This window comes from Pipistrellus hanaki (genome assembly GCF_964339955.1).
Source record: "Pipistrellus hanaki genome assembly, chromosome: 4".
In the NCBI taxonomy this organism is placed as follows: Eukaryota; Metazoa; Chordata; class Mammalia; order Chiroptera; family Vespertilionidae; genus Pipistrellus; species Pipistrellus hanaki.
In genome coordinates, this window is record NC_140506.1 from 62,810,063 (window position 1) to 62,835,534 (window position 25,472).

Sequence of the window (25,472 nt, forward strand, 5' to 3'; positions counted from 1 at the left end):
ACACCAAAGAACCAGGAAAGATAAGGAACATTTCCACGGTAACCAGAGAAGAACCAGACAAGGATAGCTTCTCTACACTGACTTCCTGGAGGCCCCCTCACTGATACACACATGGCACCTTTGAAAGAGCAGAATTATCTCCTTTTGGATAAGAAGTTCAAATCTTGAATTTGAATAAATATTTTGTCTGAAAGACACTGAGCTAATCTAGCAGAGACTACTTAAAAACAAAAGAGACCAATTTACCAAGAACTCTTGTAGATTTGGTTTTCTTGCTCCCAAATGGAATATGGGATTGAGGACAAGATGAGATCACTTATGGAGAATAAAGCATACTATTTTTTTTCACATTTAAAGTGTAATGTATAAATATTGCTCCATGTGTGCTGTGTGTATAAATTTTATATCAAATAGGCTGATTTTTTTTTACATGGTGAAGATGTGTGAGGATTTCAGGAAGGCATTTCCACAAAGGCTCCACAGTATCCTTGCAGACAAGATAGAGAAATGTGGACTGGATGATAAAACACTTATGTAAACTCCCATGCCACCTATATTTTGTTTCTTTTGGGATACCAAACTTCCAAGGAGATATTGACAAAGTGAATTTTCCTTTAAGAGAATGACTAGAATGACAAATAATTTGGTAATCCTATCCTAGCAGGGATGGAATATTTTATTTTTGAAAAATGAAGGCTCCAGGTGAAGGGGGTAGGGGGTCCGCATCTGTGATTGAATGGAGTGAGTACTCTTTTGGTGGCAAGCAAAGCTCAAATCATGAATCTTCCTTTACTACAAAATGCCTTGTGTCACCCCATGCACTTGCCATGCTCTGTATCGTAACTCCATTGTTTGCAACATTATCTACAGGGTAGGTGGGCAATGCAGGGCACCAGGAGACAGAGCAGAGCTGAAGAGAAAGTGAGAGTAAAACTAGGAAGCCTGGGAGAAGAATCATCAGCCCTAGGGAGGTGTTTACATTTACAAAGTAAGTTGATATTCTAGATATGGCATTTCTGGAGCAATTGCAGATGCAAGGCAACAGGATTCTGTCACAAAGAAGCAGAGGGAATGTGGTTTCAGAATAGTCAAATGTGGTAGAGGTGGCAGGAGGTCCAAATCTGGGGTAGGGCTGTATCCAAGGAAAGTCCTTCCAATTCTGGTGGGAGCTTTGCAAATAGGGTGGAACTCTGGATGTGGACCTGGCATGAACACAGCTGGAAAGCAATCCCCTGCCAGCCTGGGTATGAACTAGAGTTTCTTACAAGCTCTACTGAAGGAGCAAGACATGGAGAAAACCCAGAAAGAAAGGAATTTGTCTGCCCCAGAGGAGGTACTGAAATTCACCCCTTCTTAGACCTACTGGACCATAGCCCAAAATTCCACTTTAGGATGATCATTCCTTTGACTTAAATGTGAGTGGTCCTTAAGTGTTTCTTACCAAAATGCCAGCATCCTTGGGAGAAATAATATACTAAGCATTACATTACATCAATACTTTAATGAGGCTTAATTCCAGTAGCGGTACTCATTTCCAATAGTGGCAGCTAACTGGGACCCAGACTCCAAGATTAGAAATCAACTTCGTTTGGTTTAGATGATTGGTTGCAAGCCCTAAAGCAGGGCTGATGCACTGCCTGGGGCTGGAGGGCCTTGCCAGGCAGAGCAAGGAGAAACCTGACTGCCTGCCCATGGCCTGAGGGCCCTGCAAATCTGGAGGTACAGCAGGTGGAGAATGAGGCTCAGAAATCAGGAGAAAGGCAACAAAGGGCCCCTGAGCAAACCTCATCCACAGGGCCAGGCCAACCTATGGCTGCTTTATTTCACATCTCTGCCAACAGCAAAATAAGTGTATGTTCATTCCATAAGTTTCTCCAATCATTTGAAAAAAATTATTCTGAAAAGAATAGCTGAATGAAAACCACTTATTCAAAAAGGATGATCTCACCAAGATTAGATTGTCTGATCCAAGGTCCTTCGAACCAAAAATGAGACATTTGCCTTGTGAAATGCAAAGACCTCATCGCTCCTCAGCTTTTCCTTGATGCCCAGAACCCAGAAAATAAGAGGGAGAGGAGAGACATCCAAAAAGTCAAACGGAACCCTCCACAGTCTGTGCTTTAAGCACATTCATGTGGAGGGTGTGCAAGCCATCTCAGTTGTCCTCATCTTAGAAACAGAAAGTAAGAGGGGAGGTGGGAAAACTCCTAAAAGCAGGTACACTGATCATTGAAGAAGTTGACAGTTATTAGGAAAAAGAAATAACATAAAACTAAGAAAGCTTAACAACCTGGGGTCATCTGCACAGAGAGAAAAAGTATAATACCAGCTACCTGAAAATCCTTGAGGATTTTGGAACGTTAAACTTCACCATTAAGGCAGAGTTATTTTAAAAAGGGGAAGGAGGAATGGAATAGATGACTTTAGTTAGGAATGCTTACCTCCAATTAAGCTTCACAACCTTATTAGCTACATTCTACATTGGTGTCCTTCTAGTAACTGAAATTATTTAATACCTTAAGTGCATCCCTAGGCATAACAGAGTTAATAAAGATTGAAAAGGCACTGAATGCTCAAGTCTTGGACTGATGAGAGGCATATAATTATTGGTAAGATGCTGTGCTGCGGGGAGGGGGGTGGAAAAGATTAGTATGTCACAAAAATTCAGATGTAAGTGGAACTCCAATCTCTCTCGAAAACCTTGAAGACATATAATTTATTATAGAAATAACATGATTCATATTAGATTCCACATGGATTAGAGATTCACCAAGCTGACTTATCCACACAGTCCCTCACTTCCGAAACCAGGGGTGGGGGTGAGAGTATGGAGGCTCCTGACTAAGTCAGGTGGTCAGACCATCAGGTAAGAACCTTCTCATCCCTATTCACCTGCTTAACTCTCATCCTGACTGGGTACATACCTATTGGTACTACTCCGATAGAGAGTAATTCACCATCCATTTTAAAAGAGCTCAGCCACTCCACCCACTATGTTCACATCAAAAAGACACACTAGCTGATAGAGCGCCATTGTAAGAGGTTCACTGGTAATGCAAGATCTGAAAGGGGAGGAAGCAGGATATAAAGTGCATTTCCCGCCTAGTCCATTCCATCTCAGCAAACCTTTTTGGAAAAGCTTATATGTAAAGAACATTAAATATTAGTTTCACATGAGTCAACAGGGAAATTTGACAATCAAGTACTGAGAGCAATACATTTTATGGACCCATGTAGGGCTTTTACAAAATATTATTTCTTTTTCTAATAAACTATTTAAGAAGACAAGAAAATTATGTTTTTAAGTAAGATAAATTTTGGTACATGTGAGAGACATTTACCATTGCCTTGCCAGCTTTCAGTAAGCCTTCTTTTGTCCTTAATCTTCTTTTGAGACCTTGTCCCTTGCTCTCTCTCAATCCACTGGACATTCAGTGTTCCACAGGGGACATCAATGACCCAGGCCTAAGTCAACCAGTGCATAGTATTCCCCTACTTCACAGTCAAGGTTCAGAGCAAGCATGGGGTCCAAATTGTTTCAATCAGAGTGTATCCCGTAAGCTGTGTAGGACCAACTGGAAACGATGCTGAGGGTAATGAGCTGACCATGGAGGGAGGACAATTTAGAGGAGCAGAAATGAGAGGTGGAAAGAAATGGAGTCTTGGTGATATCATCCTCAAATAGCCCTACTTACACCTTTTACTTTTGATATGCATTAAATTCTTTTTCTCTTGCATTTGTGTTAGTTTTCTGTTGGCTACCACTAAAATCAATGACTGTAATGATTTCAGATGAGATGCTACTATATGGAAACAAATATTTATACAGCCAATATAATGATGCATCAGTTATTTTCCACTTTTATCTCTAGATCCTTTATGCTAAATCTCGGGAAATATGAATTCTTTCTGAACATATTGATACTGTTAATAACCTGGTTATTATTTAACAGGAAATGAGTAAAGGGAAAACTAGATAATACACGCATGCCATTTGTAAAGCTTTGCAAGGAAGCTGCAGTTTAACACTCTCCAAGTCTATTATTCCCCACAAATCAATGGGGTTAAGGTCTGGACAAAGGCAGTTTAGGCACATGCCCAGAAACGTCTGGGTAATGTGGAGAGTACCTATCAGTCACACTTGGAAGCAAGTCAGAGGCCAGAATAGGTGTGGCCACTGTAAGCTCGAGAAGATTTGCTATTTCAACTCCTGAACAGGAGAGTTTCTTCTCTTGTGCCCTTGCCCTATTGGCCCTCATGCTCTTTTGGGGACTCAGGACCCATACAATGGACTGATGGACTGAATCTAGCCTGATGCTCCATGGGACTCAACTCCACCATGGAAAGGAAACTCTGGACACTGGCCAGTACTACTTTGGGTTCTGCTGGAGACCCAGCTACATATTTTCCAGGACTGGTTTAAGGACAATAGTAAGACTTTGCAACCCAAGGAATATAATTCCATGCCAATAAAAACCATTCATTCTCCAGTTCAAGTCTTAGAAAATTCATTCTCTGAAGATATTGCAAGAGCCACCGCCCTCCCACTTGCAGAGGAGGAATTCCCCAACCCAGCCCTCCACCAACAAAATAACTCCTAGTTTTTGCAGCTATGATCTAAAGCACGTAGGAATATTTCTCCTTGACTTCTGATAACCCTGAAATCAGGATTCTTTTTTTTCTCTCTGAATTTTCCTTAATTTTTTTTCACTAATCTTTTTCTTTTTTTTCTTTTTTTAAAATATATTTTATTCATTTTTTACAGAGAAGAAGAGAGAGGGATAGAGAGTTAGAAACATCAATGAGAGAGATTCATCGATCAGCTGCCTCTTGCACACTCCCCACTGGGGATGTGCCCACAACCAAAGTACATGCCCTTGACCGGAATGGAACCTGGGACCCTTCAGTCTGCAGGCCGACGTTCTATCCACTGAGCCAAACCGGTTCTGGCACTAACCTTTTTCTTAAATTTTCCTTAACTTTTTTTCACATTCCCTCTAGAATAAAAAACTTCCCTGAAAATTGCAATGATTAAAAACAGTGGGTTTGAAATAGTAAATTCATAAATTTTTCTTAGGGATGTATCACAAGGGGAATTGGCCTATATAACATTAAATATATAAAATACTGTATATAAAGATAATTGAAAATGTGAGTAGGGCCCCAATTCAAAACAAGGGAAAACAAAACAAAACAAAAAAACAAAAACCTGATTGAAAGAGTCAAGTGAATTTCAGACATGTGAGTCTGAAAACAAAGGGTTACTCTAAATTGACCATGTATTAAGTTGCCAGTTTCAAACTCAAGTCATGCGGCATCAACCTCAGAGCCCATGTGGGCAATGGGCAAGGTTAGCCTAATTCCCCTTGGTTCAGCCCACGTTGGCTCTGTCGCTCTGTGCAGCAATGTTTCGTTTTGTATGGTTCCTCACTGAGGTGCTTACCTCACATTCTGCTCCCCAGAGGTATGGACAGTAGCTGGAGCTGAGGAAACGTCATGCAGCAGTTCTGTGCAAAGAAAAGTTAAGAAATGTGCACGACGTCAGCACCTTCTGGAGTCTGGTCTTGTCCCGGGGAGCATGGACTTGAGAGGAAAGAGGCGGTCGGGGCTTTTGCTCCCCGGGATTGACCTGCATCTGCTGCGCGTTGGTGGCGGTGTGGGCCGCTGGGAAGGTCTGGGGCCCAGAAGGCGATGCCAGCTCTTTGGTCTGTGGAAGCCACACGGCGCGGCCATGGAGCTCAGCTTTATTTTCTACTTTTAAATAAACCCAAACTCAAGGCAGAGAGGCTTCCCTGGAAGCCAGGGCCGTTTCTCTGCACCCACAGCCCTCCCTGAGGCCATCTCCCCTGGACCTCCCTCCCACAGCAGTGCTCCCAAGGGCTGTGGGCGGGGCTGCCATCCTGGCTCCGAGGAAGCTACCGCCCACTCCCCCCACTCCGCCCACTTCCCTACTCCGCGTGGCCAGGTCAGGACAGCCTGCCTGCCCAGTGTGTCCGGAGGGCTTTGAGTCCTGCCTTCTCTGGAAGCCTCAGTCCCCCACCAAACCCGCCCCAGGCGACTCAGACCTGGAGCTCGGGGCGATGGTCCCACTCCCCATGAGCTGGGGCTGCAAAGCATTGTGTGCCCGAGGAGGGCAGCCCCGTGGCCTTGCTGCGGGGCCCACAGGGATGGGTCTGTGTCTATCCTGAAGTTTTCTACAAATCAGATCTCTACATCCCAATTTTGTATCTTTTCTCAGAGTATTATATGATTGAACATTAATTTTGTTATAAAGGCCACTCTGCTTTCTAAAAAAAAAGAGAGAGAGAAAGAAAGAAAAGAAATATGCACTATGCATGTGGAGCCATTGTTCCTGTCTAAGCTTATTGCTAGCTGTTTTCCTGGGAGAGCACAAGAGTTCCCACCACGTGAGAGGAAACCTGAGGGGCCCCCTGGAGGACCCTTCACTGCAGGCCTCATTTCATGCCAAGGGAGTTCAGTGGAGGCCTATTGAAAGGAGGTCACAGGTATTTACCTTTCTTCCCGGTCTCTCAATTTGTTTTATAAAGAAGAAAATACGCCAATGCTCTCCTCATTCTTGAGCTCTCAGTGCATTCATTCTGCAGATTATTTTTTTATGGAAGGGTAGACTTTTAAAACAACAAAAGAAAATGTTATTGGAATAGACTTTAGCCACAGATAAACTGATTTCTTACCTTAGGTACAGTCTTGTCATTTAAAAAAAAAAAAAAATTATTGGGGTGACATTGGTTAATAAAATGACATAGGTTTCAGGTATATAATTCTAATACATCATCTGTACATTGTATTGTGTGCTCACCACCCAAAGGCAAGTCTCCGTCCATCAATCACCATTTATCCCTAGTCTTACCATTTCTTACAAGTCAGAATAGAGTGGTGGTAGCATTTATGGCCTAACATATCCTTAGTAATAATAATATTGCAACAACCTTCACATAAAGAATTGTACAAGGGGTGAGAAGAACATGGAATAATAGTTTACAACATTTGGTTATTAGGCTAATGTATGTAAAAAGTAAGGTCTGAATAACTCAAAAGAGTAGATGTCCCAAACTTTATATTGAAGATATGGTTAAATATATATGGTAATTAACCTCAAATCATGTATATGTTTTTATTCATAAATATTAATTAAATGCATATTTTATGCCAGGCACTGTGCTGGGTGCTAAAAGTACACATAAATGAAAAGAAATAATCTGCCTTCAAAGGTTTCTCCCTATAGCAAGGAAAACAAGAAGATACACATGGTTCTATAAAGTTTAAATTATATAGAATATTAAGGAAAATAAACATATATTAAAGTGCAGTGTGAACAGAATGGGTCACATGGCTAACTTCCAAGATGCTTCTCAGAATGGCCTGCCTTGGTAAATTTCCACTTACCTGGCCTGGTCTGCTCACTGAAGAACTGAGAAATCTGACAGCGTGGTGAGCGTAAATCTGTCTCTGGGACATTAACATATATTAACTGAATTTACCAACATGAATGCATAATCAAGAATTCTATTCTAATTAACTAGTTTAGAATGAAATTTGCATTGTTTGCCTCCCCAAAAAAGTTTATAAAAACAAAAGCCTCCCTCGCTTCAACTATTAAAACCTATTTTGAAAAAGAAAAGAAACTTACATTTCCTTGAGAATATGGACAGAGGGCTTAAAATGACACAGCCAGCTCATTCTGCTTCCAAAGACAGATCTGCATACACATTCTCAGCTATTCTCAGAAGAATGTTTAGACGAGAATAGAGAAATTAGTTGAATACAACACATTTGATGACTGTAGGCTGTGAAAGCAGGAAGAATCTGTCTCCACATTAGTAAAACCAGCTGGGGATACAGTACCTGAATAGTTAAGGTAACAGTCACCCTACTCCTGGCCAAACAATGGCATGCTTTCCCCGGTGACTAACCTACATTCGTATTAACTCATCTTTTTAAAGTTTTAATGCAGGGGTCTTCAAACTACGGCCCGCGGGCCACATGCGGCCCGCAGAGGAGTCTGATCTGGCCCGCCAGGTTTTTTGGGCAGTGAGGGCAGCAGAGGTGTTACAGTAGGAATTAGTAGTTCATATAGTCCGGCCCTCCAGCTCTCTGAGGGACCGTGATCTGGCCCCCACTTTAAAAAGTTTGAGGACCCCTGTAAATGTATCTAATTTTAATGATGCACATATTTTTCTGACTGCAGACAAGTTAAGAACAAAATTAAAATTACCAGTAATCATCTCCTAGCTTTTAAAATGCATTTTCTCTCCACTCTTTACTACATTTTTATAGATGGATAGATGGACAGATGGATGGATGGATAATCTTATACATATGTGCATATGTATCCTATGGTAAGCTGACATGTTTTATATCAGCATGGTGTCATACTCAAAGATGTTTCAGTGCAGCATTTAGAATAATTGAAAAATAATTTAACGTCTTCAATAGTCTTTTGCAAAAAAAAAAAAAAAAAAGCAGAAATATATTTAATAATAATTCTTTTAAACTCTTTTATTTCATTTGATTCCTTCCCTCAATGCTACAAGTCTATAATTCTCTCTCACCTCCAAAAATTATTTACCTCCTTCAAAACTCACTCATTCTTCTGAAATGAGCAAGCTTTCCTGCTCTTTCCATTTTCTTTGTGGTCCTTTTCCAGTGTAAATCTGACTCTCACCCCATCAGCATCAGCACTGTTCAGCTTCTATTTCCCCATTTATCTGGAAGCAGTGAGCCCAGTGCCAAGCACAGTGTTATATCTGAACACACAAACATATACACACTCATGAACATCTGTACATATAGGGTTTTATAAAATTGAATTAATCCTCTGCATAACTTTGGGTCACATTTTACATTGTAAACAATTTCCCAAGTCAATAATTTCTTCCTATAGACTACTTCTTCCTCTCTCTCTCTCTCTCTCTCTCTCACTCTCTCTCTCTCGATTAAGGTATTATGTCCTCATCCCACCGTTGCCCTCCCACCCTCCACTCATGACCTCACCTCCCTGGTGTCTGTGTCCCTTGGTTAGTTAGGCCTATATGCATGCATACAAGTCCCCTTACCCCCACCCTCCCCTACCTTCCCTCTGAGGTTTGATGGTCTGATTGATGCTTCTCTGTATAGACTACTTCTTATTGGTTGCATAATATTCTGTTACAAAACTGTTCCATAATTTCATCATTTCCCAATTTGGATTTTTTTCCTTTTTCTCTACATAAATGAGGCATCAATGAACAACTTTCTACAAAATCATCTTAAAATGATTTTCTAGAAATGAAATCACTAGAATTGACTGAATATGAACTTTTTAAAGTCTCAATACAGACTGCCGAATTGCTTTACAGAAAAACTACAATTTCAATGTCAATCCCACAGCATGTAAAAGTGGTCTTCTCCCTGAACCCTACTAGCACAGAGTATTGGGGATTTGGGACATTTATCTTTTCAAAATTGATATTTGAAAAAATTAATACCTTTAGTAAGGACTGACTTATGTATTAAATCTTACAGGTTATACAGTTAGTATTTCCAAGGTGATCCTATGTCCTCTATTTCAAAATCGATGCCTTATTTTTGGAACAAGGTGAAGTATAAATGAATACATTCTCCCAAGTTCTGCCTGAGCATCTCACTGCTGATCCCAAGAGGGATAATTTGAGACTACCCCATGGGCAATAGAAATGCATAAGAAAGCTCTGGGGAGGACACAAAAGGCTTTTTAAATGGAGGAAAAGATCAAAAGGAGTTCTGAACAAAAGTTATTTAACAGTTAGACAATGGAGGTAAGTATACATGCTCAATTATTACATTAGTGGCCCCCAATGAAGCATGGATCCTGGCATGCAGGCCCTCATATAATCCTTCCCACACTAATTCTGAGCTTGACCACATGACCTGCTTTGGCCAAGGAAATATTAGTAAATCCAACACCATGGATGCTCATAGCACCTGTCCATTAGGACTTGCCCACCAACATGTGAAGAAGCCCAGATGAAAGAGGACAAAGAATCATCAATCATCCCTACGGTTCCAGGTGAGGCAACAAATACATGAGCAAGGCCAAATTTGACTCTTTATCTCAGTCAAACTGCAAGTCAGGAGCAACTGTATGAGTGAGCTCAAGTGAGAACAAGGAGGGGAAATGCAAATTTATGGTGTTTACATCCATAAATCTAGAGAGTTTATGCAGCAGTTGATAACTGATCTAACACATTCTAGGCATAAGAAATAACACTCATACAACATTTATTGAGCACTCAAAGTCCTGAAGGAATGATGCATGAGTGAATAAAAAATAACTATATAGTGTGACAAGGACTGTAATATTTGATAGGTAGTGGCACAAAGGAAGAAGTTCTCTACTTTGCTTTTCACATATAAGTGAAATCAGGTGGTACATATTTTTTTCTTTCCCAGGAAAGAAAAACAAATGAACTTTGTCTTGAAAAATGTCCAGGCAGACTAAGAATAAAGATTCTAATAGGTAGAAAAAACAATGAGATGCAGAGCTGAGAAATAAAACAAGATGTTCAGGGACCTGCACATGGCTTTATCTAGTAGTATAAGTAATTGGTGGAGAGAAGCAAAAGATGTTCTTCAGACTCAGGTGATTTTGTTGTTGTTGTTCTTTTTCTAGTTTTATGTAATGAAAGTTAGAGTGTTTATTTTAGATTTGTCTTGTTTCTTGAGGTAGGCCTGTAACATTATTAATTTTATGACAACTTACGCTGTGTCCCATAGATTTTTGGTTGTTATGTTCTTATTTTCTCTTGTTTCAAGGAAAATTTTTATTTCTTCCTTGATCTCATTGTTAACCCATTAATTGTTTCGTAACATGTTATTTAGCTTCCATGTTTTTGTTTTTCAGTGTCTTTTTTTCTTATAATTGATTTCTAGTTTCATACCATTATAATTAGAAAAGACTCTTGACATGATTTCACTTTTCTTAAATTTATTGAGACTTGTCTTGTAACCTAACATATGTTTTATCCTGGAAAAATGTTCTATGTGCACTTGAAAAGAATGTATATACTGCCCTAGTCGGTTTGGCTCAGTGGATAGAGAGTTGGCCTGGGGACTGAAGGGTCCCGGGTTCAATTTTGGTCAAGGACACATGCCTGCGTTTGCAGGCTCTATCCTCAGTAGGGGGCGTGCAAGAGGCAGCCATTCAATGATTCTCATTTATGTTTCTATCTCACTTTCCCTCTTCCTTTCTCTTTGAAATCAATAAAAATATATATTTTTAAAATAATGTATATTCTGCTTCTTTGGGGTGAAATGCTCTGCAGATATCAATTAAATTCATCTAATCGAGTGTGTCATGTAAGACTGCCAACAAAATCCCCACTGATATTAATAGCCAGAGGTTATGTGGATACCTCTTCCCAGCTCTGGTGCTCTGCACTAAGGAGTCTGGTTTTTCAGGGGGAAGCTTTACAGCTGAGATATTTCTCCAGAATCTCAGCCATAGCTGGTGGGAGCTAGGCTAGTCCTTTTCCATCTCAGCCCTTCCTACCAGTCTTGATGTGGCTTCTTCTGTAAATCCTTGGTTGTAAAACTTCTCTTCAGCTAGTCTTCAGTTGGTTATTCAGGTTGACTGCTCTATGTTTTAGTTGTAATTCCAGTTTTGTCCTGGGAGGAGATGAGTATAATATCCACCTATTCTGCCACCATCTTGGATCTCTGTCACTAAGATTTTTGGTACAAAGAAGCTGAGACTAAAACAAGAGATCAGCTAATCTTTGGCTGGCAAAGTAATTTATTTATTGAGTCTCAAACATGAAGGCAAAATTTTATACTAATAAAAATATGATGGAAAAAAAATTTAATAGCCCTGGCCAGTGTTTCTCTGTGGTTAGTGTCAGCCTATGCACTGTAGAGTTGCAGGTTTGCTTCCTGCATCCTGGTAGGGATGAGTTTGGGAGGCAGCCAATCAATATGTCTCTCTTATCTCTCTCTCTCTCTCTCTCTCTCTCTCTCTCTCTCTCTCTCTCTCTCTCTCTCTCTCTCTCTCTCCTTTCCTTCCTCCCCTCCCTTCCACTTTCTAAAAATCAATGGAAAAAATAACCTCTGGTGAGGATTAACACCAAGAGAAAATTAAAGAGCCCTAAATGGTTTGGCTCAATGAATAGAGAGTAGGCCTGTGGACTGAAGGATCCCAGGTTCAATTCTGGTCAAGGGTATATGCCAGAGTTGCAGGCTTGATTCCCAGTAAGGGGCATGCAGGAGGCAGCCAATCAATGATTCTCTCTTATCATTGATGTTTCTATCTCTCTCTCTCCCCCTCCTTTCCTCTCTGAAATCAATAAAAATATATTTAAAAATAAATAAAAAGACTGTTTAAAAATTAGAGAATAAAGAAAAAATAAAATTTTAATTTGTAAATATCTACACTGGTGTTGGTTGTTCAACAATTTACTGTATGTGTAAAAGCTATAACTTATTTGTTCTTGGAAAATGTGCTAGGCACCAAGCTTTGCACATGGTCCTCCACACATACACATCCCAAGAACAATGGGCTCAGAATAGATGGAGCCCTTTTTAACCTCATCTGTTGTTGATATTTATAGAGGAGTCTCCCTCTTGCTCCAGATAAGGAATGACAGACCATGCAACAAAATTAGTGAGGGTCAATATAACAAGAGTCAGCAGTTAATTGATTGCAAAAGGAAAGCTTCAGTGAAAGGACCCAGATCCCCTGTTTTCTCAGGACAATCAAATGCCTGACTCATGTAGACTCATAAAATTGACTTGTTTTTTTAAATTGGTCTAGTTGACTGATGTTTGGATATTACATAAACCTTATGTGTCCTCAAGACAAGACTAGACTGCACTATACTACTAAAGCCAGACATCTAATTATTTCATTCCACATGAAAACAGCTCAGTGAAATGGAAGGATATCTTTCCCACTAAGACAAGACCTTGTTTTGAAAGGGTCAAGGAGCTGTGTAAGCCTACTGAGAAACACCTTCTGTAAGTCATGCCAGTGAGACAATTCTTCTGCTATAAAGAATAAATAAGTTATAACTACAAATGCATGATATATGTAACTATTACACTGAATTCTGTTTTGCTTATTCAAAACTGACTCTAGTGTAGTATTTTATAACTTTATGTCACATTTTAAATCTATAGAATATTAGCCAGAGGCAGGATTTTAGAATTTTAGTAGCCTAATTAATCACCCAAAGGAGAAACCTCATGTACAATATCTTTAGAAATTAGGCATAAACGTGTATAATAAAAGGAGAAAAATAATTATTCAAGTAAAAATAAAATCTCAAAGTAGCACAATTCATTTTTGAGCAATTCTTAAAAAATGCTGCTATAAATTGGAGCTAAATAGGATTCTTGAAATTTCCACCCAATGTCACCTTCTGGAAATGCATGTGATTAATCTAGTACATTTTGCTTTTGAGTGCATACAAAGCTATATAACTGAACTTTGTTAGATTTTGCTTTTGCAAAATAAAATTTTTTGTATTTATTATTTATTATTTAACTAAACCTCAGTTTAACTTCCACATTTATATACAAATACTTTTCAAGATTTTAACTGTACATATGTAAAATGACTAGTTGCTAAATATATTTTATCCAGCATCTCTATCAGTAAATATTTTAGTCCAACTTCAAATATATATTTATAAATTATATGCAAGTTTTTTACTATTATATATGTAAAAGACATATCAATATAAATTTAATAAGATAATCTGCAAAAATAAAGAGTTCTATTCCACCCATTAAACATAGTGGATTATATATACACATTTACTACTACTCTCTTCCCAACCTGAAAAAAAAAAACCTGACAGTAAAAGGTTTACAGATGACAAAACTGACATCTTGCAAGTAATAGGGGTGAGGGTAGGGGACTGAGAGAAGTAAAGTGATTAGAAAGGTCCAACTCACAACACTGATTTCAGGACTTGGAAACTAGAAACACTGCGTAGAAGTCTTAGTGGAAACACGAGGATTGGTTGAAAAAACCCATCTGCACTCTATTTGGTAAAATGACTCCCCTCACTCCAACCTATACATTCAAGGAGAAGACAAGTAAAGCTTACTTTAGAAAGCCAGGTAGAGCAAAGCACTTTACTGGAGGTGACCTCCAGACCCCTTCCTTTATTCAGCAACCAAAATACTAGAAGTCAAGTTTACTCCATTCATGCATGAGACTGGAAATTCCTCTGAGGAAATGAAACTGCTAAAAGAATAGCTACACTATGTGGCTATTCCAGAGTGAAAAAGCATGTTCATTGCCATATTACCCTATTATGAAGCTCACCAACAGATAAGCCTCGAACCTACACATTTAAATTTCATTATGCTTTTTAGTGTCTCATTCTTTAACATAAACAAAGAGCTAAGGATAAACAGAAATTTGTAGCAAGGTGACATAAGAAAAAACAAACAAACAAAAACACAGAAACTAAAACTAACAGAGTATAAATGGCACTCAGAAAAAAAGAGCACAAATTTCAAAAATTAAAAAGGCAAACGAACAAACTAAAAGAGCAATCTATAACCAGAGTTCTAAGAGAAGATATTATACCCATGAAATAAGAATAATGGGTTATGCCAAAACTGGTTTGGCTCAGTCGGATATAGCTTCGGGCTGCGGATTGAAAGGTCCCAGGTTTGATTCTGGTCAAGGGCACGTACCTTGGTTGCGGGCACATCCCCAGTGGGGGGTGTGCAAGAGGCAGCTGGTCGATGTTTCTCTCTCATCAACGTTTCTAACTCTCTATCCCTCTCACTTCCTCTCTGTGTAAAATCAATAAAATATATTTAAAAAAAGAATAATGGGTTATAATCAAAGAGGAGTCATAGTCAAAGGAAAACATGTTGGAAATAAAATGTCAGCCAAAAAAAAAATAGTTCAACATAAAGACTGGAAGATAAAGATAACAAAATACAACAGAAAGTAGAACTGAAAAATAACAATATAGAAAATAGGAAAGAAATCAGAAAATAAAAATTAATATGGAAGTTCACATATATAACTAATGGGAGTTCTATAAAAAGAGAACAGAGGAAAGAAAGGGAACTAAAACAAAAACAAGACAAGAAAAAAGTTTTCAAAACTGAAGGGGTATCCAGATTATAAGGATCCACCAAGTGCTCTGTACAATAAATGAAGATAGCCAAAACCGGTTTGGCTCAGTGGTAGAGCATCGGTCTGTGGACTGAAAGGTCCCAGGTTCGATTCCGGTCAGAGGCATGTAGTTTGGTTGCGGGCATATCCCCGGTAGGGGGTGTGCAGGAGGCAGCTGGTCGATGTTTCTCTCTCATCGATGTTTCTAGCTCTCTATCTCTCTCCCTTCCTCTCTGTAAAAAATTAATAAAACATATTTTTGAAAAATAAAAAATAAAAAATAAATGGAGATAGAGTAACAATAAGGTACAATAATAAGACACATCATCCTAAAATTTAAAATCACTGGAGGAAAAGTGAGCATTTATAAAAGTTTCCAGAGAGAAACAAAGACTCAGGAATCAACATGGCATTAGATTTCTTGATAGAATCTCTGAAAGTTAAAAGTAGATGAAACAATGCCTTATTAAAAAAAAAAAAAAAAAAAAAAAAAAAAAAAAAAAAAATTTACCCTGGTTGGTTTGGCTCAGTGGATAGGGCATTGGCCTATGGACTGAAGGGTCCTGGATTCCATTCCAGTCAAGGGCACACACCTCGGTTGCAGGCTCCTCCCTGGCCCTGATTGGGCATGTGCAGGAGGCAACCAGTCAATGTGCCTCTCACATCGATGTATCTCTCTGCCTCTCCCTCTCTCTTCCACTCTCTCTAAAAATCAATAGAAAAATATCCTTGGGTGAGGATTTAAAAATAATAATATTTAAAAAGAGAAAAAAAATCTCATTTTTAAAAAAGTAAAAAACTATAATACTATCCTCGTCAAAACTATCAATCAAGGCATTTTCAGACATGCAAGTTCTTCCACAGCTTCTCTCCCACATGCCTTTTATCAGGAAGCCATTGGACAATGGGATCCACCAAAGTGAGGGAGAAAAGCAAGAAAAAGGAAGACATTAAACACAACAAAGTAGGAAACCAACAACAACAACAAAAAAAAGAGGCAAAGAGAATTCTAAAATGGTAAAGAAAAGCCAAAGGAAAATAACTACGCCTCATATCTAGAAGGCAACCAGTCCACTGCCTTAATAATTTAAACACTGAATATTAAAATTCTTATGTAATCATACTGAGACAATGGTATTAGGGCAAGAGTATGAGTATAAGTAGAATATAGAACATAATCCTTTTCTTTCATAATAGAAGTAAACAGATGTCTATAATAGAAAAAATCAAATGAAATATAGGGGTAAATGTCTCTGTTGCAAATACTCATCTCCATTATTGTATGTAGTGTGAAACCAGCAATAGACAATATGTAAATAAATGAATTTGGCTATGTGTCAATAAAAATATAATTGCGGAAACTGAAATTTTGATTTTATACAATTTTTATGTTACTAAACATTCTTCTTTTGATTACTTCCACTTAAAAATGTAAAAATCATTCTTAATTGCAGTGTCTTGCAAAAAATAAGTGGGAGGCCTGATTTGGCCCTCGACAGTAGTTTGCTGACCCTTACTTCAGGGCATTGCACAATTACTGAGTAAGCAGCAACCCCCAAGAGGAGAGTGCATGGGGAGAAGGACGCTCCAGAAACCAGACTTAGAAGAGATCTGTGATTTGACATAAATCAACTAAAGAAACTGAGCAAAATTGGTGCAGCAATTTAGGAGGCTTGAACTCTTCCTCCTTTGAACTATAATATCTTTATGCCCCTCTTCTCTCCTGCTCCCTCCAGTTTGTAAACCAGCGAACACTTTTGTTTTATTCTCAGTTATATATGTTTGGTCTGTGTATTTTATCAGGAGCTCCAAAGATACAGTAAGGAAAACCCCCACACCTAGAAAGGTGGTCCTAAGATAGATCACAGGATTTAGGATCCAGAGCACCCATTCTGCACAGAAAAAATCTGCATGAGTCAGCCTGCTCCGGGCTCCATCCACAGGATTTCCTTTTTATGATGTAATTGCTAATGTTACAGTCAAGTAAGTACCCTGAGGAGCTCCTCTTTGGGTAGTCCTGAGAGTTTCACTCTCTTAACAGTTTGTTCAGATGGAACTGACCCCACTACTCTAATGCAATGACTAGCCATTAGCTGTTCCGTCTCCAGCACTCAGCTGGAGACAGTCACAATTCAAAGTCAAAAGGAGTAGTTGAGGAGTGAACAGCAAGGCTTAAATTTAGGCATAAAACCCTTAACCAATAAATTTAGCCTTGCCTCCAAAAAACAACATTTTAAAATTCCACATATTGCAGGGACCAATGTTTCTCTTTGATCTTCCTGATTTTTGAGCAAATGAGTCTTAGAGCAGAATACTTGATATTATGGTATAGAATTTTCATTATTTTCCTACTTAAAATGAGTGGGAAGATCATAACTGACATATTTGAGTTGCTGCCACAGAATCTGTTGCAGAATTCCTATCAGAATTTTTAAATCTGGCATTCAGGAGCCTAGCTTCTAATAAAACTTCCTGGATTATTTTTTTCAAAATGCAAGGGCCAATAAGTTGAAGGAGGAGCAAGAAGTTGATGCAAGAACTACATCTTGTAAAAGACTGCAATTTTTCATGGCTAAGTGGTGGGATTCTAGCAATAATGCATAATGAGAATTTGATGTATGAATTAGGAAACTCAGATTTCAGATTTTGATCATCTGAGAAAATGTTTTGCAGAAAGAAGAGTTTAGAGACCTATGAGCCATTTCTTACTTCACTTACTCAGTGCAATCCTAAAATCTGGGAGTGCGGGGGGATAGGTGGGAGGAGAGATTAACCAAAGAATTTACACGTATATATACATAACCCATGGACACAGACAATAGTGCAGTGAAGGTCTGGGGAGAAGAAGCATGGTGGAGTGAGTCAATGGAGAACAAAAATAGGACATCTGTAATACATTCAACAATACATTTTTTTAAAAAGAATATCTAAAAAAAAGTAGTTGTCAAATATATGATTATTTTAGGATTCTTCATACATCACTCAATTTTTTTTCCATATTAAAAGGATGTATCTGAGGCCTATTTACTCTATAAATTAATTTCAGAAATGTTTATCTATGTGTTTCTTCATAGATATTTTTGGCTTTGCCTGCTTATTCACAAATATCTAGATAATTAGTGAAAAAGATCTTATCACTAGCCTTGAAAAAATATGATCACTTCCACTAGTATATGTTATATATAGTGCTATACTTACAACCAGAAAGCATTTTTTTCTTCCTTCATGTTTTGAGGAAACTCTGTATTCATCTCAAGTAATGCTGGTACAACTCCAGACAACAAGCACTCAAACTCCTTCTGGCTCTATTTTAAGAGATCATTTTGACAGTTCTAATTGTGGCACACAGAAATGCCAGTCATGCAGCTGAACTTGCATTTCAAAGACTATCCTTCAGGACTGGATTTATTAAATATTAAATATGAGCATTAAGAATATCATACATTTTACATAGAATACTTTGGTCCCAACATGATTTCCTCCCTGAAATCACTACTCAGTCCAATCCCTGGCCACTGCCTTACTTGAATTGTAGGCTAGGCAAGGCATTTTCCTGTAAAAATCAGCAAGTTAACTGGAGCAACCTCTCGGCAGGAAAGCACTGTCAACAAATATTACAATCCCTTTTCTGAGTTATACTCAGATGATGATAAAGTGAAGTAGGTTAAGAAAGGAAAATTAATTTTCTTTATAAGAATCATATAATGAAGCTTTTATTCACTTCTGACAGGGATTCACCACAGGTTGAGAGCACCATCCTGGGCCCAAGAGGAAAAAGCAGATTCCATTCTTCATTCAAAAAAGAAGTGGATGTGACATGATTTCTAAAGTGGTAAATTAAGGAATTAGTGACTAGATCACAAGAATTGAGACAAATATTTTAATCAAACAAGTATATTTAAAATATTACTGTTGTATGCCTCCTTATAAAGATCCAGGCAGGATTAAAGGATTTACTAAAGCTTACTGATGCCTACCTCTGAGATTAAAAGTATTCTATTTTTTCCTGGCAGACATTTAAACTACAAAAAGAGAATTAACTGAACAGTCAGGTTGTACAATTGGCTTTTTTCCCTTTAAGAACATGATGTTTTTAGGAACAAGTATTTATTTGAAAATATCCTAACATTATCTGATTTTCCTATCTAGAATCCAAAATGTTAGAAAATCCAAGTAGCTAGATTTTTTTTTTACTTACTAATAACAATACCTGACACCTACTAGGTGATAAACTTATATTTATTTAATGAATAATAAATAAAAAGGATTAGAATATGAAGTCAAGGTCTACATTGTATTTTTTTTTTTCCATCCTCTTCCTTTTAACCTTGTCTTTATAGTATTTAAAATACCTGGTGCTGCTCTGGCTGGCGTGGCTCAGTTGGTTAGAGCATCATCCCATGCACCAAAAGGTTCAGTGCAATTCCTGGCCAGGACACATACCGAGAGTGTGAGTTCAATCCCCGGTGGGGTCACATATGGGAGAAAACGGACTGATGTTTTTATCATATGTCGATGTTTCTTTCTCTCCTCATCCTCTCTCTGAAGTCAGTAAAATATATCCTTGGACTAGCTTTAAAAAATAATGCCTAGTACTTCTTATAAAATGCAAGCAGTTGGGTTTTGCTCTACCCATCATCACTAATCATCAGGGAAATGCAGATAAAGACAAATTCCACATGATATTATTCATATTTGGAATCATAAAAGCAAGTTGATACAGAGAATGGTAGTTGCCACAGATGAAGGTTTGTGTGATTTTTTTGTTTGTTTTTGAAGAGGGGGGTAGGTTAGGGGCAAAATAGGTGAAGATCAAAAGGTAAAAACATCCAGTTAGAACATAAATAAGTCGTGGGGATATAATGTACAGTTTGATGATTTTCTCTATATATAAAGAGCTAGGGTCCATAACATCTAAAATGACTGAAGGCTGGACTGACCACCCGAAATCAGCCCTGCAGTCAGTGCTGGGTTGGTGTGGCAGAGGTCAGTCCTGTAGTCAGTGAACATAGGGTCAATTAGTATCTTTTTGAGATGAGCTGAGAATATAAAGCACAGTGTAGAGAAATTACTTATATTATTTCACATAAAACTCTTTTCAATTATTTCCCTTTATTTAAAATGTATCTTTATTGTTGAAAGTATTACAGATGTTCCTTTCTTTTAGTTTTGTTTCTTTTCCATTGATCTTCTCTACCCTGAATCTGCCCCTTCCAGGCCTTTGCCAGACTATGTGTCCATGGGCTATTCCTATCTAATACATAAAAATCTAGAGAGATTTAGAGAAAAGAAAATAAAAGACAAGCCAGGTAAATATTGAACAGAAGAGCTGAAGTTGCTGCATGAATACTGGATACAGGCTTGAAGCCAAAACACAACTCATGAGATAAAGTTAGTCATTGTAACATAACAAAAGGTTCCTTTCACTAAAGAGATAAGATGGTTCCTAATACACAATAGAACAATGTGGGGATTCAGAATGAGCCTCACCAAGATGTGTCTCAGTGGTATGCAGATATTTTAGCTAAGGGCAATTTTAGCTTCAGGCTCAAGTGAAAATTCTGCCCCTCCCTTTAACTACCTAAAAAAAATTGAATTAGAGGCCTTGCCCATAATAAGACATTATCCTATGTAATAAAAGGCTAATATGCAAATCGACCAAACAGCAGAATGACCTATGGCACACACTGAACACGAGGAGGCAGATGATCAATGCAGGAGCTGTCCCCTGGTGGTCAGTGTGCTCCCACAGGGGGAGCACCATTCAGCCAGAAGCCAAGCTTATGGCTGGCTAGTGCAGCAGTAGTGGTAGGAGCCTCTCCCGCCTCCACGGCAGCACTAAGGATGTCTGACTGATGGCTTAGGCCCACTCCCTATGAAGGCATCGTGGACTGTGAGAGGGTGCAGTCCAGGCTGAGGAACACGCCCCTCTGAGTGCACAAATTTCATGTACCAGGCCTCTAGTCTATATATATAAAAGCCTAATATGCAATGTGTCCCCTCAGGAATTCAATCACTTGCTATGATGAGTGCTAATCACCAGGGGGTGGCGCGGAACAAAGGAAGGCCCAGGCTGGCAGCCTGCAGCTGCTAGGGACCCTACCAGTGCATGAATTTCGTGCACTGGGTCTCTGGTAGTTAATAATACTATACTGAATATTTCAAAACTGCAAAGGAAGTAGGCCCAGTTAGCATGGCTCAATAGTTGAGCATCAACCTGTGAACCAGGTGGTCATGGTTCAATTCCCAGTCAGGGAACATGCCCAGATTGCCGGCTTGATCCCAGTATGGGGTATGCAGGAGGCAGCTGATCAATGATTCCCTCTCATCATTGATATTTCTAACTCTCTCTCCCTCTCTCTTCCTCTCTTAAATCAATTAAAATATTTTTTGAAAAAGAAAGTAAAACTTAGTTCTCATCACAAGAAAAAACTATGTATGGTGATGAATATTAACAAGATGTGTTATAGTGACCATTTTACAATATACAAATATCAAATCATTATGTTATATACCTAAAACTAGTATTATGTCAATTATACCATAATAAAAAAAATTTATGAGCATTAATAGAACATTTATACACATTAACTGAGTTCAAGTTTAATCCCTAAAAATACTTAGTTTCCTTATTCTTTATACTATTTTATGAAATAAATAAGTTCAGTTTAAACTACTTGATTATCATTATTTTTTATATTTATTTTAAACTATAAAGTCCATGTATACTATTGCAAATTGATGGAGGTGTCATTTATTACATGTATATACCTAATTATCTATAAAACAGTAATGGAAACATTACTGTCCCAATCAGGCACAAGGATTTCCTTCCATTTAAAAAAGTACTTCTAACCCAGCTTAACAACTAATCCCATTTCAATTATGAACTTGAAAAAATGTATTAGAGGCACATTTTTAAAAGCAAATACAGCATAGAATCTTGCTTTTTACTGAGTCAGTTTAATTTTACTTGTCTATTTCCTTTCATGGCTATTTGATTTATGTCCTTCTTCTGGACAACTTTAGTATGCAACCCTCATTCTTTAAACAACCAAAGGCCCCACAGACTTAAGTTGTATAAAAACTTAAGATGGCACAGACAACAGGGGGGTGGTAGAATGAATGGGAGGTGGGGGTAATAGGGGAATAAGAACACAAATGTAATACCTTAATCAATAAAGAAATTTAATAAAAACAAAACAAACAAACAAAAAAAACTTAAGATGGTATTGTCAACTGAAGACACCATAAAGAGCATCATAAGACCATTTGTGCTAAATTTTAACACTGTTCATTAACAGTTCCATCTTCCTGAGTTTGCGTTTGTTCTTTGGCATCGGCTTAGGATATAATCCATTTTTCAGAAGGTGTTCCTTGCTGAGGCGAATCTGAGCACCATGCTGAAGCTGGAAAGAGCATAAAGCTCGAAGAGGGCGAAGCAAAGTCTGTTAAGATAAAAAAAAAAAAAAAAAAAAAAAATACTAAAAATGTGTCTGTGACAAGTTATGATATTCTATCTAAATTTTTCCTTCAGAAACAAGCATTATTATCTTAATTATCATTATTATTATTAGCTTTTAACTATGAAGATCACAAATATTCTAATAAAGATATGGGATTTCTAAATAAGTAATTTATTTAAATTCATACATTACATACCACTAAGTAACTCCAGTAAAAAGACACAAATTGATTTTCCTTATAGGTGAAAAAGTTGGAATTTAGTTTTATACATTAAGATACTCAAAAACCACAAAAGTGTTGCCATTATAATAATTTAATCTGTAACAAACAGACAACAAGAGACCTTTAGATAATGAAGATGAGTTGATTCATTTTCAGTAACAGAAAGATACAAGCTTCCTGCTACCTAATAACAATTAGCTGATGGCAGTGATGGGTAAGCAATTGACTAAAGCACACTAATATATGGACCACATGCCATCGAAATAATCCTAACTGTATACACATCAGTCCAAATATAAATACCTACAAGGCCAGCCTTTAACATACACATGTGAACTGGGTGGATCCATAGGATAACAAAGAGTGGTGGAGGTTGTAAATATCTGGAGCATATACCTTTCCTAAAGTTATGAAAATTTTTAAAAACTTTAAGTAAAAACACTCTACCAGTGCTTTATATCATTCAGAGATTTAAGTGTTTTAAACATATTTTGAGTCAGATTCTTTCCTAAAGCCTGAGATCCTTGATCTATTTCTTTTAAGTAATAATAGCAAAACTTGATTGAGCAGTTTAAAAAAAAGGAACAACAAAAAAACTTCACAGATTTAATTATAAAAATTTTTAAATGTCTGTGTGAAAAATTATCCCCTCACATTTACAACACAAGTGGTAGAAAAGGCTTCTTAATAGCTTTAATGTACAATGAACTCTTACAAATTTTAGCAGTCACTGGTAGTTGCTTTTTCATATCCATTTTTTCTTCCTTATTAATCCTCTGTACGCCATAAGCATCTATAGTTACTTTAAAAATCATTTTTTCGTGAGAATTTTCAACTGAAAATATTCAAGAACACCCTAATTGTGAGTCATATATTTATTTTTATAATATTCATTGAAAATTGATTTTTTTAAATTAAATACAAAATATTGTGTCGTGTGGGGATGGTTTCCATTTTGGATGTGTGGCAGTTAACTGGCTAAAAAAATCAGGAATTGTATTGAAGGTGGCAATGTGCCCAGCTAGCGATGTGATACTGGGTAATGACACAGTCCATCCAATAAGATGTAAGTGGAAGTCTCTGGGTGGGGCTCCCAGGGATTCTCTCTAAAAGGAGAGGCTTTTGCTCTTTCTTCTGGACTGGAATATGATTGTTAGAGATGGAATAACCACCTTGAGACTACAGGGCAAGAAACATGAAGATTGAACCAAATATATATATGATAATAAACAGAAAAACAGGGGGGGGAGGGGGAGGGACACAACAACCTGGGTCTCTAATGCATCGCCAGCCCTGGACTGCTCACCTCAGCATTTCTTATTTACCAGAGAAAAGAAATTGCTATACGGTTCATCCACTGCAGTAAGTGCTCCGTTACATAAGACAAACATCCTGGAAAAACTCTGCATGACACTGTTGTAAAAAGCCCCTTAGATTTGTATATGTATAAAATCCTAATATGCAAATAGATAAAACGGCAGAACAACTGACCAAGCAGTTGCTATGACATGCACTGACCACCAGGGGGCACACAAGAACCATGGCAGATGTTGGCAGCAGGCAGCAGAGCAGGGAACATGGTTGGTGTCAGCCATGGAGGGATGGTGGAGCAACTGAGGCTCGCCACCAGACCAAGGTGAAGTGCCAGTAACTGTCATCAGGGCGAGCCTCTGAAAATTCTTTGCTCCCATGCACCATGAGTGTGCCGTGGTTTCGCCCTGTACTCACACTCGCATCCACTGCGGGTGTCTGGCGCCAGCCCGGATCACTCGGCATCATCAGTGGGTGTGAATGGCAGCTGCTGGCCCCAATCTCCCCTCAGGGCTTCTCCACCTCCCCTTGCTCCTAAGGGGCGATTGGGGCCAGCAGCCATCTCTTGCACCCACTGCCAGTATCAGCCCCACTAGCACCCACTGCTGGCACAGGCCCTGCTTGTACCCACAGCCGGGACTTGCACTCGCTGCTGGCGCCCGGTGCCAGTCCCAATTATTCGGCGCTATCAGCAGGTGTGAGTGGTGGCTACCAGCCTTGATTGCCCCTGAAGGCTTCTCCATCTCCCCCTGTTCCTGAAGGGCAAAGGGGGCAGCAGCAGCTACTCCCACTTCTGCTGGAGCCAGTCCCAATCGCTCTGTGCTGTCGGTGGGTGCGAGCAGGGCTGGTGCCGTTAGCACGTGGGAGCGGCAGTGGTGGAAGCGGGGCTGCCAGTAGAGAGGGGGTCAGATGCTGCAGCAGCGGGAGGGGGTGGGTGGGGGCAGAAGGATGGACCAAGACACGCCCATGTGCCTTTCAAGGTGCATGAATTCATGCACTGGGCCCCTAATGTTCTTTTAACATCTTAATTTCTTTTAACAGCTTAATTTCTTCAAACAAGACAGGAAATTTGGAGATGACTATATATTACTTTACAGAGTCAACGATTGGATTTTGCATCACTGTACTTAGGAAACATATCTAGGACTATGTACAGACTGAGACAATTGAAGGTTCTATTTCAATTTTATGGAATTTATTAAATTCTGCATAGACAGGAGAATACTACATTCCTCTGGTTAAGAGACTCTAACTTTTACATCCTGAACATAAGCGTCTATTAATTTTCTGGGGTGATTCAGAGAATGAACTTTGGAGAAAGAGAGACCTGAATTAGATCCCCTCTCCATCTCTC

General features: G+C 38.6%; 1 protein-coding gene across 3 annotated transcripts in view; it reads right to left on the reverse strand.

The window, feature by feature from the left end:
- Window positions 1–21,845: 21,845 nt before the first annotated feature.
- The window catches only part of DTWD2 (DTW domain containing 2), a 49,446-nt gene continuing 45,819 nt past the window's right edge, over window positions 21,846–25,472 (reverse strand). The window contains exon 6 of one of the 3 annotated variants that reach the window (XM_084880470.1): window positions 21,846–22,566. In XM_084880470.1, the coding sequence (XP_084736596.1) occupies window positions 22,396–22,566 (171 nt within the window). In that variant the 3' untranslated portion in view covers window positions 21,846–22,395. The remainder of the gene's footprint in view (window positions 22,567–25,472) is intronic. The other 2 variants (XM_084880469.1, XM_084880468.1) reach the window with 2 other exon arrangements.